Genomic DNA, 21,726 nt, shown 5'->3' on the forward strand with positions numbered 1-21,726 from the left:
CACCACCAGACTAATAATCCTGAAATTCTGGAAGAATGTAGTGCTTTCCTATCAGAAATATACATATACAGAGGAAAGGAGGGAGAGAAAAAGAAAGAGAGAGAGAGAGTAAAAGTGGTGAGCCGGGTACTGGTGGCTCATGCCTGTAATCCTACTTACTCAGGATCATGGTTCAAAGCCAGCCCTGGCAGGAAAGTCCATGAGACTTAACTCCAGTTAACCACCAGAAAACTGGAAGTGGTGCTGTGGCTCAAGGGGTAGAGCACTAACCTTGAGCTGAAGAGCTGAGGGACAGTGCCCAGGACCAGAGTTCAAGCCCCACGACTGACCACCCCCCCACCAAAAAAAAAAAAAAAGTGGCAGTGCCTGTACCTTAACATTATCATCTTTATAAATCTTAAAATTCTCCATGGTTCCTCTGATAGTTCTTTCTTGAAGTGCTTCAGACATCAGCATCCATCGGGAGGGAAGTGTCAGCAGCTCCTTTAAATAGGAAATCTCTTCTATGATATGGGAGTCACTGGCCCATACGCATATCTAGGACCAAATAAATCTTTCTTTGTTCTCTAAGTACTTTAGCATGTTATTCTGGGAAAATTAGACTCAAATGGGTATTATAATCATCTTGCATGAGAGGAGTTATATAACAAGACCATTTCATCCTTCTGAGGGCATCTTCAGATTTCTGATAGCACATGGCCCACTTCCCCTTTTTTTTTTTTTTTTTGTCGGTCGTGGGGCTTGAACTCTGGGCCTGAGCGCTGTCCCTCAGCTCTTCAGCTCAAGGCTAGCGCTCTACCACTTGAGCCACAGTGCCACTTCCGGTTTTTCTGGTGGTTTATTGGAGATAAGAGTTTCACGGACTTTCCTGCCCTGGCTGGCTTTGAACCGAGATCCTCAGATCTCAGCCTCCTGAGTAGCTAGGATTACAGGCGTGACTCACCGGCGCCCGGCCCACTTCCCCTTTATTGGTTGCTCAACACCAGCTGGATTTAGAGGTACACAATCTGTGTGTGGACCCGCCATATTCCTAGGGTCAGGAATGGTGCTAGGTCCAGGCTTCGGCCTTAGCCAAACTTTATCCAACATAGTTTCTTCTCTCTGTCAACTAGTGGTTCCTAGATTATTTTGAAGCACTAAGACCTACTCTCTCATAGGACTAAGACATCTAGCTGGAACTGGCCTAGAATAGCATAGAAATGCCTACTCCCTAACCTGGGGCTTTGTCTTTCTCTGCAGTCCCATCCCTTGTACCTGTGCAATGCCAGTGATGACGACAACCTGGAGCCTGGATTCATCAGCATCGTCAAGCTGGAGAGTCCTCGACGGGCCCCTCGGCCCTGCCTGTCACTGGCCAGCAAGGTAGAGTCATACTTGATCCCTGTACACATGCCTTGATCTGCCCAGCTCTGGGCTGGAAGAAGCCTCTATTCTCTGTTGTCCCCTTGTCTTCCAAGAGTGATCTATGCCATTTCTTCAGGTTTTCCTAACATGACCAGTTAGGGAGAGGTAGAAATGCCTTTCTCCACCAATCAGCATTAGAAGAACTTTGTGGCTTTTATCCCAGCATAGGCTTGGTCTTCCCCTCCATCACTGAGAAGGGCCAAGCCCCTTTCCCTTCCCAGCACCACAGCAAAGACAAGTTTTTTCTGCTGGTATTAGTGGCTCACATCTGTAATCCTAGCTACTCAGGAGGCGGAGATCTGAGGTTCAAAGCCAGCCCCAGCAGGAAAGTCTTTGAGATTCTTACCTCTAATTAACCACCAGAAAACCAGAAGAGTTGTGGCTTAGCGGGGTAGAGTACTAGACTTGAGCAAAAAAGCTCAGGGTCAGCACCCAGGCCCTGAATTCAAATCCCACAACTGACCCAGAGAGAGAGAGAGAGATTTTTTCCATCCTCAGAAACATTGACAGAGCACTTCCGCGCTGTTATAATAACCCTTAAAATGATCACATGTTGCTTCTGAGGTTGCAAAATGCTGGCCTGCAAGCTAGCTTTGGTTTGCACCAGGGTTGTATTTAGCTCATGCTAAATGTAAGTAACCTTTTCAAATAAATTAATTGCCACATTAAAAAAAATAAAAATGCTAGCAAGAGCCAGGATCACACCTAAAATTTTAGCTACTTGGGAGGCTGAGATCTGAGGATCATGCAGGAAAGTCTGTGAACGTATTATTTCTAATTAACCAGTGAAGACAGAATTGGAGCTTTGGCTCAAGTGGTAGAATGAAAAAAGCTGTAGGACAGCACCTAGGCCTTGAGTTCAAGCCCCAGTATACACACACACACACACACACACACACACACATTTTTTTTTAATACTAGCAAGTGCTAGGCCCTTAGTTCAAACCCCAGTACTGAAAGAAAAAAAAAAAAACTTGAAAAAGTTCTATTAAAATTCAGTTTTTCACTGGGCATTAGTGACTCATGCTTGTCATCCTAACTACTCAGGAGGCTGAGATCTGCGGATCATAGTTTGAAGTCAGCCCCGGGCAGGAAAGTCTGTGAAACCCATCTCCAATTAACCATCAAAATGCCTGAAGTAGAACTGTGGCTTAAGTGGCAGTATGCTAGCCTTGAGCAAAAATGCTCAGGGACCATGCTCAGGCCCTGAGTTCAAGCCTCAGGACTGGCACACACACATACACACACAATCTAAAATTCTGCCACCCAGAGTTCCCACTATTCTTCAGCCACAGTATGTTGATTTCACAGCATGGGGACACCTGGCAAGCACCCAGGGTGCAGCCAAAGATTTTCCCCTCATCCTCTGGAGGGCAGCTCTCCTGAAGGATAGTTGAGACGTGGACACGTGAAGAGAGGAACACATGGTCAGTGCCCTTTCCAGTGCTTTTGGGCCTCTGTTTCTATTGCTATAAAACGGGATTTGAATTGCTTATCCCCAAGATTTTTGAAAGGATGAAAATAATGTATCTTGGGGCTGGGAAGATGGCTCAGTGGTAGAGTGCTTGCCTTGCATGCATGAGGCCCTGGGTTCGATTCCTCAGCACCACATAAGCAGAAAAAGCCAGAAGTGGTGCTGTGGCTCAAGTGGTAGAGTGCTAGCCTTGAGCTGAAGAACTGAGGGACAGCGCCCAGGCCCAGAGTTCAGGCCCCACAACTGGAAAAAAAAAACAATAATGTATCTTAAGTGCCAAATAGTGCCTAAGCCAAAACAAACACAAAACCAAAAACTGTTAGGGGGTTAGAAGGTGTGCCTTGGCAACCGCCTTATAACCACAGCCCTTGTTTCCTCTCCGCACTCGTACCTTCCCTTACCTGGTTTGTGACTCAGACTTTTTGTCTCTGTGACAAAATACCTAAAAAGAAAACAAAACAAAACTTAAGGGGCTTGAACTCAGGGCCTGGGTATTGCTCCTGGAGCTTCTTTCTTTACTTTCTTTCTTTCTTCTCCTCTTCTTCTTCTTGTTTTTTTTTTTTTTTTTTTTTTTGGGGTCCGGTCGTGGGGCCTGAACTCTGGGCCTGGGCGCTGTCCCTCAGCTCTTCAGCTCAAGGCTAGCGCTCTACCACTTGAGCCACAGCACCACTTCCGGCTTTTTTCTTTTTGTTTATGTGGTGCTGAGGAATCGAACCCAGGGCCTCAGGCATGCAAGGCAAGCGCTCTACCACTGAGCCACCTTCCCAGCCCCTTCTTCTTCTTCTTGCTAGTGCTTTACCATTTGAGCTACAGCTCTGCTTCCAGCATTTTGGGTAGTTTATTGGAGATAAGAGTCTCACGGACTTTCTTGTGTGGGCTGGCTTCCAACTGCGATTCTCAAATCTCAGCCTCTGAGTAGATAGGATTACAGGTGTGAGCCGCCAGCACCTGGCTAAGACTTTTATTTTGACTGGACAGTTTCAGAGGTTTCAGTCTATTGTAGACTGATTTCCTGTTTCTGGGTCCGTGATCAAGCCAAACATCATGATGGAAAGGGCAGGGCAGAGCAGGGCAGCTCATATGATGATGACCAGGAAGTCTTTGCTAGCAGACTTTCTCTTTTATCACCTTCTGCTCCATCTAGGCCCCCATCCTATGAGATGATCGGATGACACTGCCCACTTTCCCCTCATCGTTAATCCTTTCTCTGGAAGCGCTCCTCACAGACGCACCCAAAGAGTATGCTTTTACTAATCTTCTAGATGCTCAATCCAGTCAAATTGGCATCTAAGATTACCCATCACCCCTGACTTCCCTTCATCCCTCTGGGAATTGCTCAAGTCTTAAGCTCACCAACTTCTGTCTGGTCAGGGTCAGGGATTCCCTTAGGTCTCACCCTATGATCTGCCTCGGTAGCTCCTTTCTGGGTCACCCTGGTTGAGCCAGGTCTCAGAGGTCTGAGATGTGGGTCTTTAATCTACTTCCAGTATTTTGGAAGCCCCATAGGCTTGACTGAAATACTAATTTTTTGCTTTTGGTTTCTGGGATTCTCCCAGTTCAAATTTTTAATGCAAGTTATAGGAAATGAATTATACATAAAAATGTGGTAGAAAACCGGGAACAGTGGCTTATGCCTGTAATCCTAGCTACTTAGGGGGCGGAGATGTAAGGATTATGGTTCAAAACCTGCCTGGGCAGGAAAGTCCATGAGACTCTTATCTCCAATAAACCACCAGAAAACCGGAAGTGGCAATGTGGCTCAAGTGGTAGAGCACTAGCCTTGAGCTGAAGAGCTGAGGGACAATGCCTAGCCCCAGAGTTGTTTTTTTTTTTTTTTTTTTTTTAAGTGGCCTATACAGGTGTGTGTCTGTACCAATTGGATTTTTTTGCTCATAGCAAGTTCTCTACTACTTGAGCTATGCGTCCATTTCCAACTTTTTGTTTTGCTTTTTTTTTTTTAATTGGAGAATGAGTCTCCTGGGCTAGCCTTAGGTGGCTCAGACCTATAATCCTAGTTACTTAGGAGACTGAAGTCTGAGGATTGAGGTTTGAATCCAAGGACCATGATACTCTCATTTCCAATTAACCACCAAAAACCTGGAAGTAGAGCTGTGGCTCAAAGGATAGAACACTAGACTTGAACAACAACAACAAAAAAGCTCCAAGATAGTGTCCAAGCCCTGAGTTCAAACCCCAGCATCACCCCCTACCCCCCTAATCCCCCCCACACACAAAGAGGAGGGATAATAATAGGACTTATACGTACTCATGAGTATTTAATGCGATAGTACAGATGGAAGTTCTTACTCTATTCTAAGTACATAGTGATTGATTATTCAATAAGTTATTATAATCAATATTCTGTCATAATAGACATCATCACATTTTATTTTATTTTATTTTATTGTCAGTCGTAGGGCTTGAACTCTGGGCTTGGGCGCTATCCCTGTGCTCTTCAGCTCAAGGTGAGTGCTCTACCACCTGAGCCACAGCGCCACTTCTGGTTTTCTAGTGGTTTATTGGAGATAAGAGTCTCATGGGCTTTTCCTGCCCGGGCTGGCTTTGAACCACGATTCTCAGATGTCAGCCTCCTGAGTAGCTAGGATTACAGGCGTGAGCCCGGCTATCATCACATGTTATGTATGTATATGAGGTTTGGTGGGGTAGAGGAGGCACTGGGGAGTGAACCCAGAGCCTTGTATATGCTAAGTAGCCACTCCACCCCTGAATTCGGTTCTCATCCTTCATCCTATGTGTTTAGTTTGAATTTTCCCCCCTATGGGTTATCTCTCTTGTTTGTTTCAGAAAGCTTCATCATAATTCTGGATTTACCCTCTTTTGGACTTACCCACTTCTGCCCAGTTGCCCTAATTGGTTTTTGTTTCCTTATTAACAACTCCTCATCCTGTCCTACTGATAAGGCAGGCCCTTATCACCTCATGCTTGAAATAGGGCAGTGGCAAGAGTTATATCTGGAAAGACTCAGATGGGTGCAAGTCCTGCAGCTCTTACCAGGGTGGCCACTATCCTGTGGTTTTAAAAGCCAGCATTCTGGAGGTAGAAGTCCCGAATGGAGACCTATTGACAATATTTACCAGTTGGTGACTCTGGGGAAGTTATTCTGTGTCTCTGGGTCTTGTTTTCCTCAACTCTAAATGGGACTGTTAACTGTCCTGTAGAGTATTAATAATGAACTCATGTATGCAAAGCATGTGGTAATAGTTGATATAATCATAGCTAACATGTCCTATGTGCCAGGCACAATTATGTGTTTTATATAGATTAATTTATATAGTCCTTACAACAGTCTTATGAAGTAGGTCTTATATATTATCCCAGCTTAAGGAAGGAGTAGTTGAGCATCTTACCCTCAATCTAACAGGTATTATGGTAGTAGTGCCAGACTCAAGCCGAGGGAGCCTGAGCTAGGTGGATATCAATAGCAGCTCTGTCCCTTTTCCTTCCTCCTACCCTCACTCCGAGCCTGGAGGACTCCCACCTCTCCTATTGAATCTTTCCTGCTTGGCACTGTCTAGCCAACTCATAAGGGCAGAAATCCTTCCCTTTAGCATACCGCCAGCAGCTAGGATCTGTGTCCATGCTTTCAGCACCGTGGGCTGCTATGGCTAGATTTCATTGAGGTGCTAGAGGAGGGATAGGGGACAAGGGTCCCTCTTGCCTCTTCCCACACCTCTATGTGAGCAGCCTCACATTTGTTTTGTGTACTGAATATTTGTGTCAGTCTGGAAGGGAAGAAATGGATAATAGAGAGAAAAGCTTTCTGAAGTGGGAGAAAATAAAAGGTTGGATTACTGGCTAATTCCTTTCATTTGCAGTCTAGGTTATTACCTAGCATTATAACATTGTGTTATAATATTATGTGCATAGAGGCTTTATCTCTCTGACTAGATTCTGAGCTGTTCTGAAGGGTCTGGCCTTCCCTGGCTTGGTGAATGGTAGGTGCTTTCTCACTCATTTAAGTTGAGCTGGGTATGTACAGAGACTGCCACTGTAGTCTGGAAAAGATAATCTAAGGACCAAGGAATTACAAAAGCTGACCAATGGAGCAAGAGGCTGCATTTTAGCTCACTTTCCTGATGGTTGTAATAGCTCTGAGTGTCAGAGGTTGTGGCAGCCTTGCTTGCTGCCCCAGGGGCAAGAGAAGTCTGAAACATCCCAAGTCATGAGGCTTGAACTCTGGGTGCTGTCCCTGGGGTCTTTTACTCAAGGCTAGTGCTCTACCATTTTGAGCCACAGCGCCACTTCTGGTTTTCTGGTGGTTTATTGGAGAGAAGAGTCTCATGGACTTTCCTGCCTGGGCTGGTTTTGAACCTCAATTCTTAGATCTCAACCTCCTGAGTAGCTAGGATTATAGGTGTGAGCCACCAGGGCCTAGTTTGACTTGCCTTTTGACAGTCCAGTCTTGCAGTTCTCAGGGCCTGGCCTTCCTCTCGCTGTCTTCCAGGTTTCACTCCCCAAAGAAGCTGCCCCCCCTTTTTTTTCTATCTGTCTCCTGTTCTCTTAGGTGCGAATGGACAGGAGTCCCCAAGGGCCCCAGATTAAGTTGCCTTCTATTCTCAAATCTTGTTTTTTTATTCCTAGAACTCTGGACACAGAGACTCACTGCTTGAAAGTCCTGATTGTTTTCTCCTGTTGGCCAAGTCTCTGGGCTCTTTGATCACTTTTATAACTTTGTAATTATGGACCGCAATGGGCTAGGGTGTTTGAACGTCACAGTAATTGCTTTCTACTGTTCCCAACTCAATTCTTCAAAGACAGAAGGGTGGAGAAGTTGAGAAAAGCTCCAAAGAAGTGAGTCTTTTGCCCTCCCTCATGTTGCGTTCTTCCAAGGCCATGCTGGGTCTAAGGATGGAAAAACAGAGGCCCCAAGAATCTCCCTACTTCCTGTCAAGCCCCTAGGATGTGAGATCACAAGTAGGGTTCTCCTATTAGGGGTTCCTTTCCCTGTTCCCATCCCCTTACTTAGAGGGCTCTAGAAACTTCTTCCTGCTTGGAAGAGCCTAGATAGAGTAGACTTTCTAGGAGACGATAGGCAGGAGGAAGATAGAAGATGTGACTTCACAGTGTCTCCAGCGATGCATTCTGGAGTCTATGAATTCCCCCCAAGACTTCAGGGTGGGAGATCATTAGCAGAGACTGGCCTACATGCCTGTAGATGGCCAACCCAGCTTCTAGGAAAAGGAAGAGGGAAGTTTTCCTCCTTGACACAATTGGACTCCATGTATGTGTTTCATTGCCCCTCCCCACTGCTGCAGGCAGCCGGTCCTGAGGGGCCTCTTGGCCCCTGCCACAGCCTGAGAAGGGGGGGGGGCGGTGAACAAGGAGCTGCTCCAGAGCCTGGCATGGCAGGAGACCTGCCCTGACAGGCTCTCCTGGAGAAGGTAGGCAGAGATCAAAGAGCTGAGAGTATGAGTAAGTCCCAGCTCTGGCTCCTCAGCTGCCACCAGGACTTTGCAGACAGGTTAACTCCTTCACTGCCTTTGGGAAAAAACGCTGCTAGCATGGGCCCGCGGAGGAAAGTCACCGCCTGATGCCGTTACACCTGACCCTTTGCTGTGCTCCTGCGCAGCTGTTACTCGCAGCGCCTGTGCCTGTCCGTTGGTTGCCGTTGAGTCTCCACCCCACCCTTAACTCTTATCTCCCTTCCCCTGGCCCCACACAGGGTCTCTGAGATTCCAGAGCTTCTCAGCTTCTTCTTAATTCCTCCACTGCTATCTGACTCACTGCATTCTGCCACCCCAAGCCTGTTCTCAGAGTCATTGGTGAATATGACCATGTCCATGCGCACCCTGTGTCCTTGTGGGAACACAACTTGAGTCCCTCCCTTCTTGATTCACCATAAAGGAGAGGATGGGGACTAAGATACTGGACTCCTCTTTGAATTGGAGCCAAAGAATACTGGGAGCATGATGGGAATGTAGCTTAGTGGTAGAGTGATTGCCTAGTATGCATGAAGCCCTGGGTTCGATTCCTCACTACCACAAAAACAGAAAAAGACAGAAGTGGCGCTGTGGCTCAAGTGGTAGAGTGCTAGCCTTGAGCAAAAGAAGCTCAGGGACAGTGCCCAGGCCCTGAGTTCAAGCCCCAGGACTGGAAAGAAAGGAAGGAAGGAAGGAAGGAAAGAGGGAAGGTAGGAAGAAAGGAAGGAAGGAAGGAAGGAAGGAAGGAAGGAAGGAAGGAAGGAAGGAAACACTGGGACCTAGAGTGACAGGGAGACTGCCTGCAGCTTTGCCATGGAGGGTGACCCACAGGGGGACCTCCAGTGAGCCCTTCTTGTCAGGTAAGGATGGGCTCTGTTCAGGAGTTCTTCCCTCTGCTCTCCTCTCTTCCTGTGTTCTCCACCCATTGGGTACTGATCGCACGCTGCTCTCGGGCTCAGGCCACTTGACCTGTGTCCTATTTATGTTTAGCCCTAAAAAGCCAGAAACGCCACCTGCCTGGATCAAAGTAAAGCCTGGATGAGGGATGGTTCAGTCACAGAAGGAAAGACTGCACATTGTCCTTTGAAGGCAGTGTTCTAGATGAGCTCTGGGACAGGGCAGGCAAGGGTGTCTGACTCCTTGCACATCTATTTGTGGGTGTGGGGAGCTGCAATGTGTGCAAAATCTCGGAAGGGATGTGCCAATGAGGGGTTAAGCGCCGGCCATAGACAGACCTTATCCTGATGTGACTCCAGCCAGGTCTGTTGCTTGTCTCTGCAGGCCCGGATGGCGGGTGAGCGAGGAGCCAGTGCTGTCCTCTTTGACATCACTGAGGATCGAGCTGCTGCTGAGCAGGTACCCAGGGACATCCAGGATGGGGGTTGGATGGTAGAAGGCAAAGTCCCCAGGGGACAGAGCAATCACAAAGGCACGTGGTGGCACTTTCTCCTCTGCAGCTACAGCAACCCCTGGGGCTGGCCTGGCCAGTGGTGCTGATCTGGGGTAATGATGCTGAGAAGCTGATGGAGTTCGTGTACAAGAACCGCAAGGCCCACGTGAGGATTGAACTGAAGGAGCCTCCAGCCTGGGTAAACATTCCCCCCCCCCCCGCCCCCCATTCCCCGTCTTGCACCAGCCTCTACTTTGTTTTGTAGCAACTTCCACTGAAAGTCCTCAGCCTCCAGAGACCAACAGAAACCCCCTAAATCAGGTGCTAGTGGCTCATACCTGTAATCACTCAGGAGGCTGAGATCTGAAGATCACAGCTCAAAGCCAACCCCACAAGCACTAACAAGCTAGACATGGAGCTATGGCTCAGTGGGTAGAGTACCAGCCTTGAATGAAAATGCTAAAGAGACAGTGCCCTCGTCCTGACTTCAAGCCCCAGTACTAGCACCAAAAGAAGAAAAAGAAACAGAAACACGTTTGGGTGTCAGTAGTTCATGCCTGTAATCCTAGCTACTCAGGAGACTAAAATTTAAGGATCACTGTTTGAAGCCAGCCCAGACAGAAAAGTCCGTGTAATTTTTATCTCCAATAAACTACTAAAAAGCCTGAAGTGCAGCTGTGGCTCAAGTGGTAGAGCATTAGCCTTCAACAAAAGAAGCCCAGGGACAGCTCCCAGGCCCTAAGTTCAAGCCCTAGGACAACCTCAGGACCCTTTTCCCTAAATGAATGGGTTTCTAGATAGTATTTCTCACAGCCTCATCTGGAGAATGCTCTCCAGTGAGGGCCACTAGGCAAGGAGAAAGCGCCTTGTTCCACTTCTGCGATCAGCCTCACCTCATCATTTCCCACACGGAAGACTCAAAGGAACTCTCCACCTTCTATCTCTTTGCTCTTGTATTTCCTCCCAAATTGGCCTAATTCCTTCCAGAAGTATGACCCTGTCCCTCTCATCTGCACCCTTCCAGCCAGATTATGATGTGTGGATACTCCTGACAGTGGTGGGCACCATCTTTGTGATCATCCTGGCTTCAGTGCTGCGGATCAGGTGCCGCCCTCGCCATAGCAGGCCGGTAAGGAGTGGGCGCTCCCTGGCAGAGGTGTGGATGGGGTGGGGGGGGGAGAAGGAGAAAGCGAGGAAGGCAAGGTGAAACCATCTACATTGAAACACTCCAGCTGCAATATGTGTTGATCTCTGGCATCCCCTTTTCCCACATTGCTCATTCATTCATTCAACATACATGCTGAGCATGTCAGGTTCTGTGTGTGGGTGCTGGGAATAGCATAATAAGCAGAAGTCAAAAAGAAAAAAAAAAGTCCTCTACCATCAAGAGTTTCCATTTTAGTGTTCTCTTGTGTAACAAATGGACAATAAACAAAATAAAAAGTAAATATGTAATTTTTGTTGGTGGTAGTATGTGCTTGCTACAGAATAAAATAGCAAAGAAGAGAGGAAATGTAAGGGAGATAAGGTTAATTTTTAAAAGCAAATCCAGCCAGGTGCCAGTAGTTCACACCTGTAATCCTAGCTACTCAGGAGGCTGAGATCTGAGGATCACGGTTCAAAGCCAGCCTGGGCAGGAAAGTCCATGAGACTCTTATCTCCAATTAGCCATCAGAAAACCGGAAGTGGCGCTGTGGGTCAAGTGACAGAGCACTGGCTTTGAGCTGAAGAGCGCAGGGGACAGCACCCAGGCCTAGTGTTCAAACCCCACGACCAACAACAACCCCCAAAAAAATACAAACCCTTGAGGTGAAGGGTATCTGGCATGTCCTATAAATAGTATGAGACTGTGTGGCTGGGCTAGAGTGACAGGGCAGAACAGGAGGTTCATGTGAGGATTCATGGAGCCCCATTGTACTGTATTGTGCAGGCTGTTGTCAGGACTTGGTTTTTATGCGGGGTGAAATGGGAGCCAGTGGAGGATTTTGAGTAGAAGGGGTGTCATGATCTCACTTAAGCTTCAAATGATCACTATCACCACTGCGATGAGAAAGAAACCACAGGAAGGCAAGGCTGCAACACGAGGAACCAGCTCAGAGCTATTCTAGGAATCCAGGAGCTTGGTAATGGTCATTTGGGTTAGGCAGCAGGGAACGTGATCAGTAGTTACTTGGTATATTTTGAAGGCAAAGACAATAAGTTTACTAATACATTGATTGAGGGATATAACAGAGAAGATGCACCAAGATTTTTGGCCTGAGCAATTAGAAGAATAAAATTGTCATTTAGGAGCCAAGGAAGTAGTTACTGGGGTCAGAAGTTCAGTTTCGGGGCAGAGGGGGTAGTAGGGCGGGGGGCAGTGTTCACAGCTACACATGTCCATGTGATCTAACTTGGTGACTGGGAATTGAGTCCTAGCTTGGGCCCAGAAGTGAGAGATGAAGGATGAGGAGTCCTTGCACCATTCTGAATTGCACTCTTCTTCCCAGGACCCTCTTCAGCAGCGCACGGCCTGGGCCATCAGCCAGCTGGCCACCAGGAGGTACCGGACCAGCTGCAGGAGGGCTCGGGCTGAGCAGACTGATTCAGTCAGTAGCTGTAGCTCTGCCCCCATGTGTGCCATCTGCCTGGAGGAATTCTCTGAGGGGCAGGTAAGGCAGGCTTTGTGGCTTAATTCCATAAACAGGCTAGGGAGAGAGATGGGAGCCGGTGTGAGGGTGGGTATCTAGGGCTGGCTATATCTGTCCTTTGTGTCCTGTGTGGGGCAGAGGCAAAGCATCTCCCTGAGGATTGGTCACTTTTCTGGGCCTTCCAGGTAAAAGAGTAGATTTGTTGAGATGGAACTATGTGCCAGGCCACAGTATTTCAGATTCATTAGCTCATTTTAGTCTCAGGACAATCGCGATAAGGGTAGATTAGTTTACAACAGAAAACTGACCATTAAGAAATTTTCCAACCAGGTGCTAGTGGTTCATGTCTACAATCCTAGCTATTCAGGAGGCTGAGATCTGAGGATCACAGTTCAAAGCCAGCCTGGGCAGGAAAGACCGTGAGACTCCTATCTCCAATAAACCACTAGAAAACCAGTGGTGCTGTAGCTCAAGTGGTAGAGTGCTTGCCTTGAGCTGAAGAGCTGAGGGACAGTGTTCAGGCCCAGAGTTCAAGCCCCACCACTGACAAAAAAAAAAAATCCCATTTCAAAAGTAATCAGAGCCTGGCAATAGTGGCTCACACCTGTAATCCTAGCTACTTAGGAGGCTGAGATCTGAGGATTGCCAGCCCGGCAGGAAAAGTCTGTGAGATTCTCATCTCCAATGACTCAAGTGGTAGAGCACTAGCCTTGAGCTGAAGAGTTCAGGGACAGTGCCCAGGCCCAGAGTTCAGGCCCCACGACCAACAACAACAATAATAATAATAATAATAATAATAATAATCAGAGCAGCCAGGTGCCAGTGGCTCATGCCTATAATCCTAGCTACTCAGAAGGCTAAGATCTGAGGCTCATGGTTCAAAGCCAACCTGGACAGGAAAGTCTGTGAGACTCTTATCTTCAATTAACATAAAACTCCTTAATACTACCAATAAAAAATAAAAAAGAATCAGAGCAAAAAGAGCTGGAAACATGGTTCAAGTAGTAGCTTGCGTGCCTAGCAAGCTCAAGGCTTTGAGTTCAAATCCCAGTACCACATACAAAAAAAAAAGTCCAGGTCCAAAGTTATGCAGCTAAATGGCAAAATTCAAATCTACTTCATTCCAAAGTCCAGACTTCAGCTATTCTCATGTGAGGTCTTTTACAAGTAGATGGATGCAAAAAGAAAAGACCAAAGGGAGCCTAAGGGATGATCCTGCTCCTGAAATCATTGTTTTGGACCCTTTGTTTTCTCCAGGAACTACGGGTCATTTCCTGCCTCCATGAGTTCCATCGTACCTGTGTGGACCCCTGGCTACATCAGCATCGGACCTGTCCCCTCTGCATGTTCAACATCATAGGTAGGAAATGAGCTGAGGCCTCCCCTGTGTGCAGGCAGACGGGTCTAAAACATGGCCGTCTTCCTGTGGGGAAGCTGAGAAGGAGCTACCACCATAGTGATTTCGTCTGCACTACTCAAGAACACTTTATCTGCAGGGAAAGAATATTCACACCGTAAGAGATCTGTGTTGCCTTTATTGAGCAGTGGCTCAGACTTGTGATCCTAGCTACCTGGGAAATAGAGATAGGCAAGAAGACGGCTCACAAGCAGAAAAAGGTTTAGAGACTCCATCTCAACCAATGGCTGGAGCGTTATGGTGTACCCCTGCCCTCCCAAATGACAGGGGAAGCCCAAAGGCTGGGCAAGGTGGCATATGCCTGTCATCCTAGTGACAGAAGGAAGACAAATGGAAAAATCCCTTTTTAGGCTTGCCAGAGCATAAAAAAGCAAGACTCCCTCTAGAAAATAACCAACCCTAAAAGGGGGCTCAAGTGGCAGAGCACCTGCCTTTCAAGTATGAGGCCTTGAGATCAAACCACAGTACATCAAAAACAAAACAAAACGAAATCCTTATTTGTATTTTTAGTGGCACTTCCCAGGTAGACAGATTGCCTGGAGGTAGCAAGGCTGTCCTAAGCATGGACAAGTTAGGGTTGGCCTTGGTACCCACCTACCCCACCCTACCCCCAAACTCTGAGCTCAGGCTATATGCAGATTCAGCTACAGCCACAACTTTTCTGAAGGCATTCTCTCTATGTAATGGAATCAAATGCTTGTGCTCTTCATTCTTTTTGTGCAGAGGGAGATTCATTCTCCCAGGCCTTGGGACCATCTCAATCTTATCAGGAACCAGGCAGGAGACTCCATCTCATTCGCCAGCATCCAGGCCATGCTTACTACCACCTCCCTCCTGCCTACCTGTTGGGCCCTCCCCGGAATTCAGCGGCCCGGCCCCCACGACCTAGACCCTTCTTACCATCCCAGGAGCCAAGCATGGGCCCTCGACATCAACGCCTCTCCAGGGCTCCGCATGCCCAGGCTCCCTGCGAGCAGCCGCATCTGGCAGTGACCCAGCACCCCTATGCACAGGGCTGGGGCCTGAGCCGACTGCAGTGCCCTTCTCAGCATCCCACAGCCTGCCCCGTGCCCCTGCGCAGGGCCAGGCCTCACGACAGCAGTGGGTCTGGAGAAAGCTACTGCACAGAACGCAGTGGCTACCTGGCCGATGGGCCAGCCAGTGACTCCAGCTCCGGGCCCTGCCATGGTTCCTCCAGTGACTCAGTGGTCAACTGCACGGACATCAGCCTACAGGGCATCCATGGCAGCAGCTCCACCTTCCGCAGCTCCCTGAGCAGCGACTTTGACCCCTTGGTATACTGTGGCCATGAAGGGGATCTGCCAGGCAAGGGGAGGCACCCAACTGTGGCCTCTAGACCCCGTTCTCTGGACTCAGTGGTGCCCACAGGAGAAACTCAGGTTTCCAGCCATATCCACTACCACCGGCACCGGCATCACCACTACAAAAAGAGGTTCCAGTGGCATGGCAGGAAGCCTGGACCAGAAACTGGGGTCCCCCAGTCTAGGCCTGTTTCTCGGACACAGACACAGCCTGAGCCACCTTTGTCTGGTCAACAAATCAGCAGACCCGACCTAGCAACCCCATCAAGCCAGCTCCCCAACCCGCCACGGCTCAGAGCCCTTACAGAGCCAGCCCCTGGAGCCGCCGGAGCCACCGAAGCCACCGAACCTGGCAGACCTGGCAACTTGCAACCCAGCAGCCTTTGCAACTTGCAGAAATCTAGCCTCCCCGCACGACATCCACAGAGGAAACGGCAAGGGGGTCCCTCAGAGCCCAGGCCAGCCTCTCGGCCCCAGGATTTGACTATGCACCCAGTTTGTCAGATCTCCCCACCTTACAGCCCCAGCTTGGCATACCCTTGGCCCCCAGAAGCCCACCCACTAATCTTCAGACCTCCAGGCATGGATAGGAAGCTGCTATCAGAAGCCCCAGACTCCGGCTACCCAAGCTCACAGCCAGTGTGGTTATGTCTGACTTCACGCCGGCCCCTAGGACCAGAAAGGCCAGGGGAAGGGCCTTCTGAATGGAGTTTTGGTACTCCAGAGGGCAGGCCGTGCCCTTACCCACACTGCCAGGTGCTACCAGCCCAACCTGGTGAGTTTTCAGAGGGAGTGGATGTGGTGGGGAAAAGATACTTGAGTTGGATATTTCAAGGCAGGTGAAGTCAACCAACAAGGTTTGATGATGGCTGAGAAGTATACAACAGAGGTGGCATTTGAAATGCTGAATAACTGTCAGGCATTGGTGGTTTGTGCCTGTAATCCTAGCTACTCAGGAGGCTGAGATCTGAGGATCACTGTGTGAAGCCAACCAGGGCAGGAAAAGAATTTGCTTAGACTTTTTTTTTTTTTTTTTTTGGTCATGGGGCTTGAACTCTGGGCCTGGGCACTGTCCCTGAGCTCTTCAGCTCAAGGGGAGCGCTCTACCACTTGAGCCACTGCGCCACATCTGAGTGGTTTATAGGAGATAAGAGTCTCATGGACTTTCCTGCCTGGGCTGGCTTTGAACTGCGATCCTCAGATCTCCACAGGTGTGAGTCACTAGCACCCAGCTCTGTGAGACTCTTATCGCCAATAAACTACTCAGAAATAGCCAGAAGTGGCATTGTGGTTCAAGTGGTAGAGTGCTAGCTTTGAGCAAAAGAAGCTCAGTAACAGTGCGCAGGCCCCAAGTTCAAGCCCTAGATGGGCACCAAAAAAGAAAAAGAAAATACTGAATAACTAACATAGCAAACAGTGTGAGCTGGTGTGCCCAGACTCTGCCAGGTGCTACCCCTTTAGTTGCCAGATCATAGAGAGGTTCCAGGAGAGGTCCTGCTTGTGTCTAAAGTATCAGAAAGAACTTGGATGGGCTGGGAAGGTGGCTCAGTGGTAGAGTGCTTGCCTTGCATGCATGAGGCCCTGGGTTCGATTCCTCAGCACCACATAAGCAGAAAGAAAAAAGCTGGAAGTGGCACTGTGGCTCAAGTGGTAGAGCGCTAGCCTTGAGCCGAAGAGCTGAGGGACAGTGCCCAGGCCCAGAATTCAGGCCCCACCACCGGACCCCCCCAAAAAAAAAAGAACTTGGAGTCATTTGGGACAACATCTAAAACCTAATGCTTCAATACTGGTCACTGCAACAGTTTTCCCAGTTCAACATTACCCCTAAAAAAAAAGAAGGCTAAGAGGTGCTTCTTGGGGAGAGCATTATCTTATTGGAGAAATGAAGATATTAAATAAAAACCTATTGTTGGAGGCATGACTTAGCAGTATTGCTCCAGCCTAGCAAGTATGAAGCCCAGGGTTCAAATTCCCATACCTCAAAAAAAATTAAATAGAGACAACTACCAGACTAGGCCTAGATTACAAATAACAGGTCATTCTGAGCGTCCCTATGGGTCCTTAAATTTTGGTAAAAGAAAAAGCAGGATGACCCTTCGAAGGACCCTTTATATAACAACCAAAAGCTAGTTACTGGTGGCTCACACTACATCCTAGCTACTCAGGAGACTGAGATCTAAGGATTGTGGTTCAAAGCCAGCCTGGGCAGGAAAGTCTGTGAGACTTTTATGTCTGCTAAAACTACCAAAACAAAAACAAAAACACAGAAGTGGAGCTGTGGCTCAAGTGATAGGGCACTAGCCTTGAGCAAAAGAAGTTCAGAGACAGCATCCAGGCACCAGAGTTCAAGCCTAGGACTGGTGCATACACACAAAACAAATCAACAAAATTTCCTAGGGCTCAGTGTATCTCTGTATTATAACCAATGGTGACAATGTAACTTCTCAGCTTTAATCCAAAGTTTTGGTTATTTGCCCAAATACTTGTCTTCCTCCAGTGCCCTCTTTCTCACTATTCTTTGCCTTTTCCCAGTATGTGAACATGTGCAGGATTCAGCTCTTGGTCTGCAACCATCACTAGAAACACTATTTCAACCTCAAAAGAGAACACAAAGGTCTTGAAATATAAAGCTAGGAATCATACAAGTAGGACCTGAGACTTGTCATTCATTTTCTTTTTAATTTACTTTACATTTTTATTCATTCATTTCTTCCCTGGTTTTTCCCCCTGTGATTGTGTGCTTCCTATATACTAGGTTCTAAACTTTGAGGACAATGAGTTTGCCAGCCTAGAGATCCAGGGTTCATGCAAATAGTATATAATGATTTCCACAGATCACTGTAATGGAAGCTTGACATGTGTCTGATGATTTCCCCTTGGACCATCATGTGTATTTTCAGGGTAGCCGGTCCCAGACGACCAGCTTTCTTTGCTCCCAAACTCAGAACTAGCTTCAATACCCTTTTCCTGGCCACTTACATCTATCCATCTCTCAGATGCCAGTCTCTGTTAGCTTTATCATATTCTCAATCCACTACCAATGGCCTCTGCCTGTGTCTCAGATGCAGCCTGCAAATCAGTGCAGGAGCCTCCTAGCCCTTCCCTGTCCTCTTCCAGGGCCATGAAGGGGGTGGGAGTGGGAATTGCATATCTACTGTTTTGTCCTGTTGAGCTAGGCACTCCCCTGCCCTCCATGCTACCAGGTACAGGTACCTTACAATGAACTGTGTAGACATCATCAAATGTTCTGCTTGTAATAAGGAAAACTCCAGCACCAGCTATAGCATCCTCCTCAACATAACTTTTTACTTTTCTTTTCTCTCCCTCTGCCCTCTGTTTGTTGTTGTTGTTTGGGGTTTTTTGCCAAACTAGGTAAACATCTTTTTTTTTTTTGTCAGTTGTGGGGCTTGATCCCCAGGTACTCACTACCCCTGAGCTTTTCTGCTCAAGACTAGTGCTCTTCCACTTTGAGCCACAGCACCACTTCCAGTTTTCTAGTGGTTTATTGGAGATAAGAGTCTCACTCATGGAGTTTCCTGCCTGGCTGGCTTTGAACCGAGATCCTCAGATCTCAGCCTTCTGAGTAGCTAGGAGTACAAGGATGAGTCACCAGTGCCCAGCTTGGCTGATAGCTCTTATAGTTCCTGCAGCCCAGAATATCACAGTGCCTTTTCTTTTCCTATAAATCCAATTTTTATCTAGTCCTGTAATGCCAATTCCTGTGTCTTCATTTCTAGGAAGTCTTTCCTGATTCCTGAACTTGGACATGGTCTCTCCCCTTCCTGGATATTTCTCTTATGACCCTAGTCCCATCCCATTCTCATAATAGCCATTTGCATTCATGCCTTCTCTCCCACAAAGTTGTTAGGTTCCTGCTTACTCTTCTGGGTCGCTTAGTTGGCATATGGGAGCAGGCCACATTCACAATGAATCGCTAATAAATATTTATTGGGTGAATGAGTGAATAGTAAGTACTGGGAACACACTTAAAGCTGCATATATTTGTCTCGATTTTTTTTCTCTCCCCTGTTTCCTAGTGGAGCCCTTCTCTCAGTTTTCAATCTGATCATCTTTCCAGACACATTCCCTGCGCCTCCCTCTTCATAGTCCCCTCCTCACCACCCTCTTCACAGGTGGGAGAATCAGGAACTTCCCTTGACCTTCACTGATCTCTTTCCTCCTATTTCTCCCTGTGCAGGCTCGGAGGAGGAGCTCGAGGAGCTGTGTGAACAGGCTGTGTGAGATGTTCCAGCCAACTCAGAGTGTGCTTCAGATGACTCAGGGCCCTACCTGGCACAGAGTCTTGTTCCTGGGAGAAGAAAGGACCTCAGCAAACACCCTCTTTTTGCCATACTTCCTGGAATCATTGGAAGGGGAATGGCAATGGTGGGTGGTGGGAAGTGCTGTTTCCTGCTCACTGCTCCAGACCTTGTCTGCAGAACACACCTGCTGTGCAGCAAGTCTGTGCCTATCCACACAACCAGCTTTTGCCTGTGTGTATTTGTGAGCTGGATTCCTGAAGGCTGAGTTTTTTTCCCAAGGGTAGGAAGTTAGGTGGATAGCTAGGTTTTACAGAGGTGCTGCTCCTACCCCCAACCTCTAGGCAGGACTTCCTGGTTTGCCTCATACTCATTCCAGCCAATGGGTTCATGACCCGTCTCACTATCTTCCTTGGGTGAGCTGCACATACTAGCCTCAGCTTTGCCCTGCGAAGGCTGCTGTTATCAGGAGTAACTCCATTCAGGCTCTATTTTCCTTTTTTGTACAAGGACTAGCCTGTTGCAAAGGTTGACCCCTTTAAGAGATGAAGTGGAGATCCTCTGCACCTTCTCCAGGTAATGCCTGCCTGTCCTGGTGCATGAAGGAGAATGGTTTCCCCTTCTTGTTCTTGGCAGCTTTGTGAAAGTAAGTTAGAAAGGAAACTCTGGAAAGCCAAGATGGGAAGTTCTGTCCCTGAAGTGGGGACCGGAATCTTGACAAATCTAGGATGAAGCCTCTGATCTTCAGGATGCTTGTCACTCCATCAGCCCCAGTTCCTCTAAGATAGAGAAAAAGGAGGGTGGGAATAACTCTTCCTTGATGAACTGCTGTCCTAAAATCCCAAAGGAAGCATAAAGATCATTTCTGCTGGATTTCATTAGGGGGAAAAAAGGATGGAATGAAAATGGCAAAGGTAAAATTATAGCTGAGCAAGGACAACAAAGGTTTATTCTCCCTCAGAGCAGGGATGAGAGACAGCAAAGTGTGGCTCATTAGATTTGCAGGACCCACAGGCCCAGCTTCTTAGTATAAGCCATACAAACCAGGAACCCAGTAGAAGATGTGTACACACAGGGGATTTGGAACAGGAAGTTGGCCTGGGCAGCTTGTACCAAGTGTGTACCATATGAGGGGCCTCTTTAAGCCCTTCACTCCAGGGCATCCTGACCACTGCTAGCCCCTCAGGCATTATCTTTGCCTGGAATGTGAATGTGGGGGGGCAAGGTGGGCATGGGCCTCTACTTGAGAACCTTCTTCCCTCAAAGTTAGTGGGGAGACTAGCACCTAGGCACCCACATGGGTATTTATATCTGAACCAGACAGAAAGATGCTTGAATCAGGCACTATGTTGAGAAATGTATTTATTTGCTAATATATTTATCCATAAATATGGTCTTATCTTGTGGTTTGTTTTGTCATAACTCACTCAGGACACTGGCGCCCTGTAGAAATAATTTTTTTATATTAGGGGTCTTTGATTTACAAATAGGATGGAGTATAGGTTTGGTGATAAAACTGGGTTTTAGCCTGGTGCCAGTAGCTCAAGCCTATAATCCTAGCTATTCAGGAAACAGAGAGCTGAGGATCACTGTTCAAAGCCAGCCCAGGCAGAAAAGTCCATGAGACTGTTATCTCCAATTAACCAACAGAAAACCAAAGCAGCACTGTGACTCAAGTGGTAGAGTGTCTAGTCTTGAGCAAGAGCTCAGAGATAGTGCCCAGGCCCAGAGTTCAAGCCCCATGACCAACAAAAATAAAAATAAAAAACACTGGGTTTTAGCTGGGTGTGGTGGCTCACACCTGTAATCCTAGCTACTCAGGAGGCTGAGATTTGAGGATCACAGTTCCAAGCCAGTCTGGGCAAGAAAAGCTGTAAAACTCGTATCTCCAATAAACCACCAGGAAACCGGAAGTGGCGCTGTGGCTTAAGTGGTAGAGTGCTACCCTTGAGCTGAAGAGCTGAGGAATAGCGCTCAGGCCCAGAGTTCAGGAGCCACAAAACACTGGGTTTTAAGCCCTTAAAAGCATGACTTAGTGAGATCAGAAGACAAGAGTTTGCCTAGATTCTCCTATTGTTCTCACTTTAATTTAGAATGTGGGTCATGAGACTCTTATCTCCAGTAAACCACCATAAAACTGGAAGTGGGGCTGGGGATGTGGCTTAGTGATAGAGTGCTTGCTTTACATGCATGAAGCCATGGGTTCGATTCCTCAGTATCACATAAACAAAAAAAAAAGCTGGAAGTAACATACTCAAGTGATTAAGCAAAAGCAGCTTAGGAACAGTGCACATGCTTTGTGCTCAAGCCCCACAGCCAACAAAAAAAGATACCACCAATGTGCTCCAAAGTGGAAAGTTGAGTGATCAAAAAATCCAAATCACCTGTT

At 47.7% G+C, this 21,726-nt stretch overlaps 1 protein-coding gene across 1 annotated transcript; it reads left to right on the top strand.

Annotated features, from left to right (window-relative positions):
• The first annotated feature begins 1,240 nt into the window (after positions 1-1,240).
• Positions 1,241-20,724, top strand: Rnf43 (ring finger protein 43). The gene is made up of 8 exons (XM_042693586.1): positions 1,241-1,362; positions 9,601-9,675; positions 9,777-9,908; positions 10,734-10,838; positions 12,199-12,360; positions 13,597-13,699; positions 14,480-15,853; positions 19,277-20,724. Exons 2-8 carry the CDS (start codon positions 9,607-9,609, stop codon positions 19,318-19,320), a joined length of 1,989 nt encoding a protein of 662 aa, XP_042549520.1. The 5' UTR covers positions 1,241-1,362; positions 9,601-9,606; the 3' UTR covers positions 19,321-20,724.
• Positions 20,725-21,726: the final 1,002 nt, after the last annotated feature.

Source organism: Dipodomys spectabilis, unplaced genomic scaffold (assembly GCF_019054845.1).
Source record: "Dipodomys spectabilis isolate Male_0828 unplaced genomic scaffold, ASM1905484v1 ptg000004l, whole genome shotgun sequence".
Taxonomy (NCBI): domain Eukaryota; kingdom Metazoa; phylum Chordata; class Mammalia; order Rodentia; family Heteromyidae; genus Dipodomys; species Dipodomys spectabilis.

Excerpts from the sequence above, each read along its gene's own strand:
- Rnf43 (XM_042693586.1), top strand. The coding sequence starts at position 9,607 with ATGGCGGGTGAGCGAGGAGCCAGTGCTGTCCTCTTTGACATCACTGAG. Across the intron at positions 9,676-9,776 it reads ATCGAGCTGCTGCTGAGCAG|CTACAGCAACCCCTGGGGCT; the intron begins GTACCCAGGGAC and ends TCTCCTCTGCAG. Across the intron at positions 13,700-14,479 it reads CTGCATGTTCAACATCATAG|AGGGAGATTCATTCTCCCAG; the intron begins GTAGGAAATGAG and ends CTTTTTGTGCAG.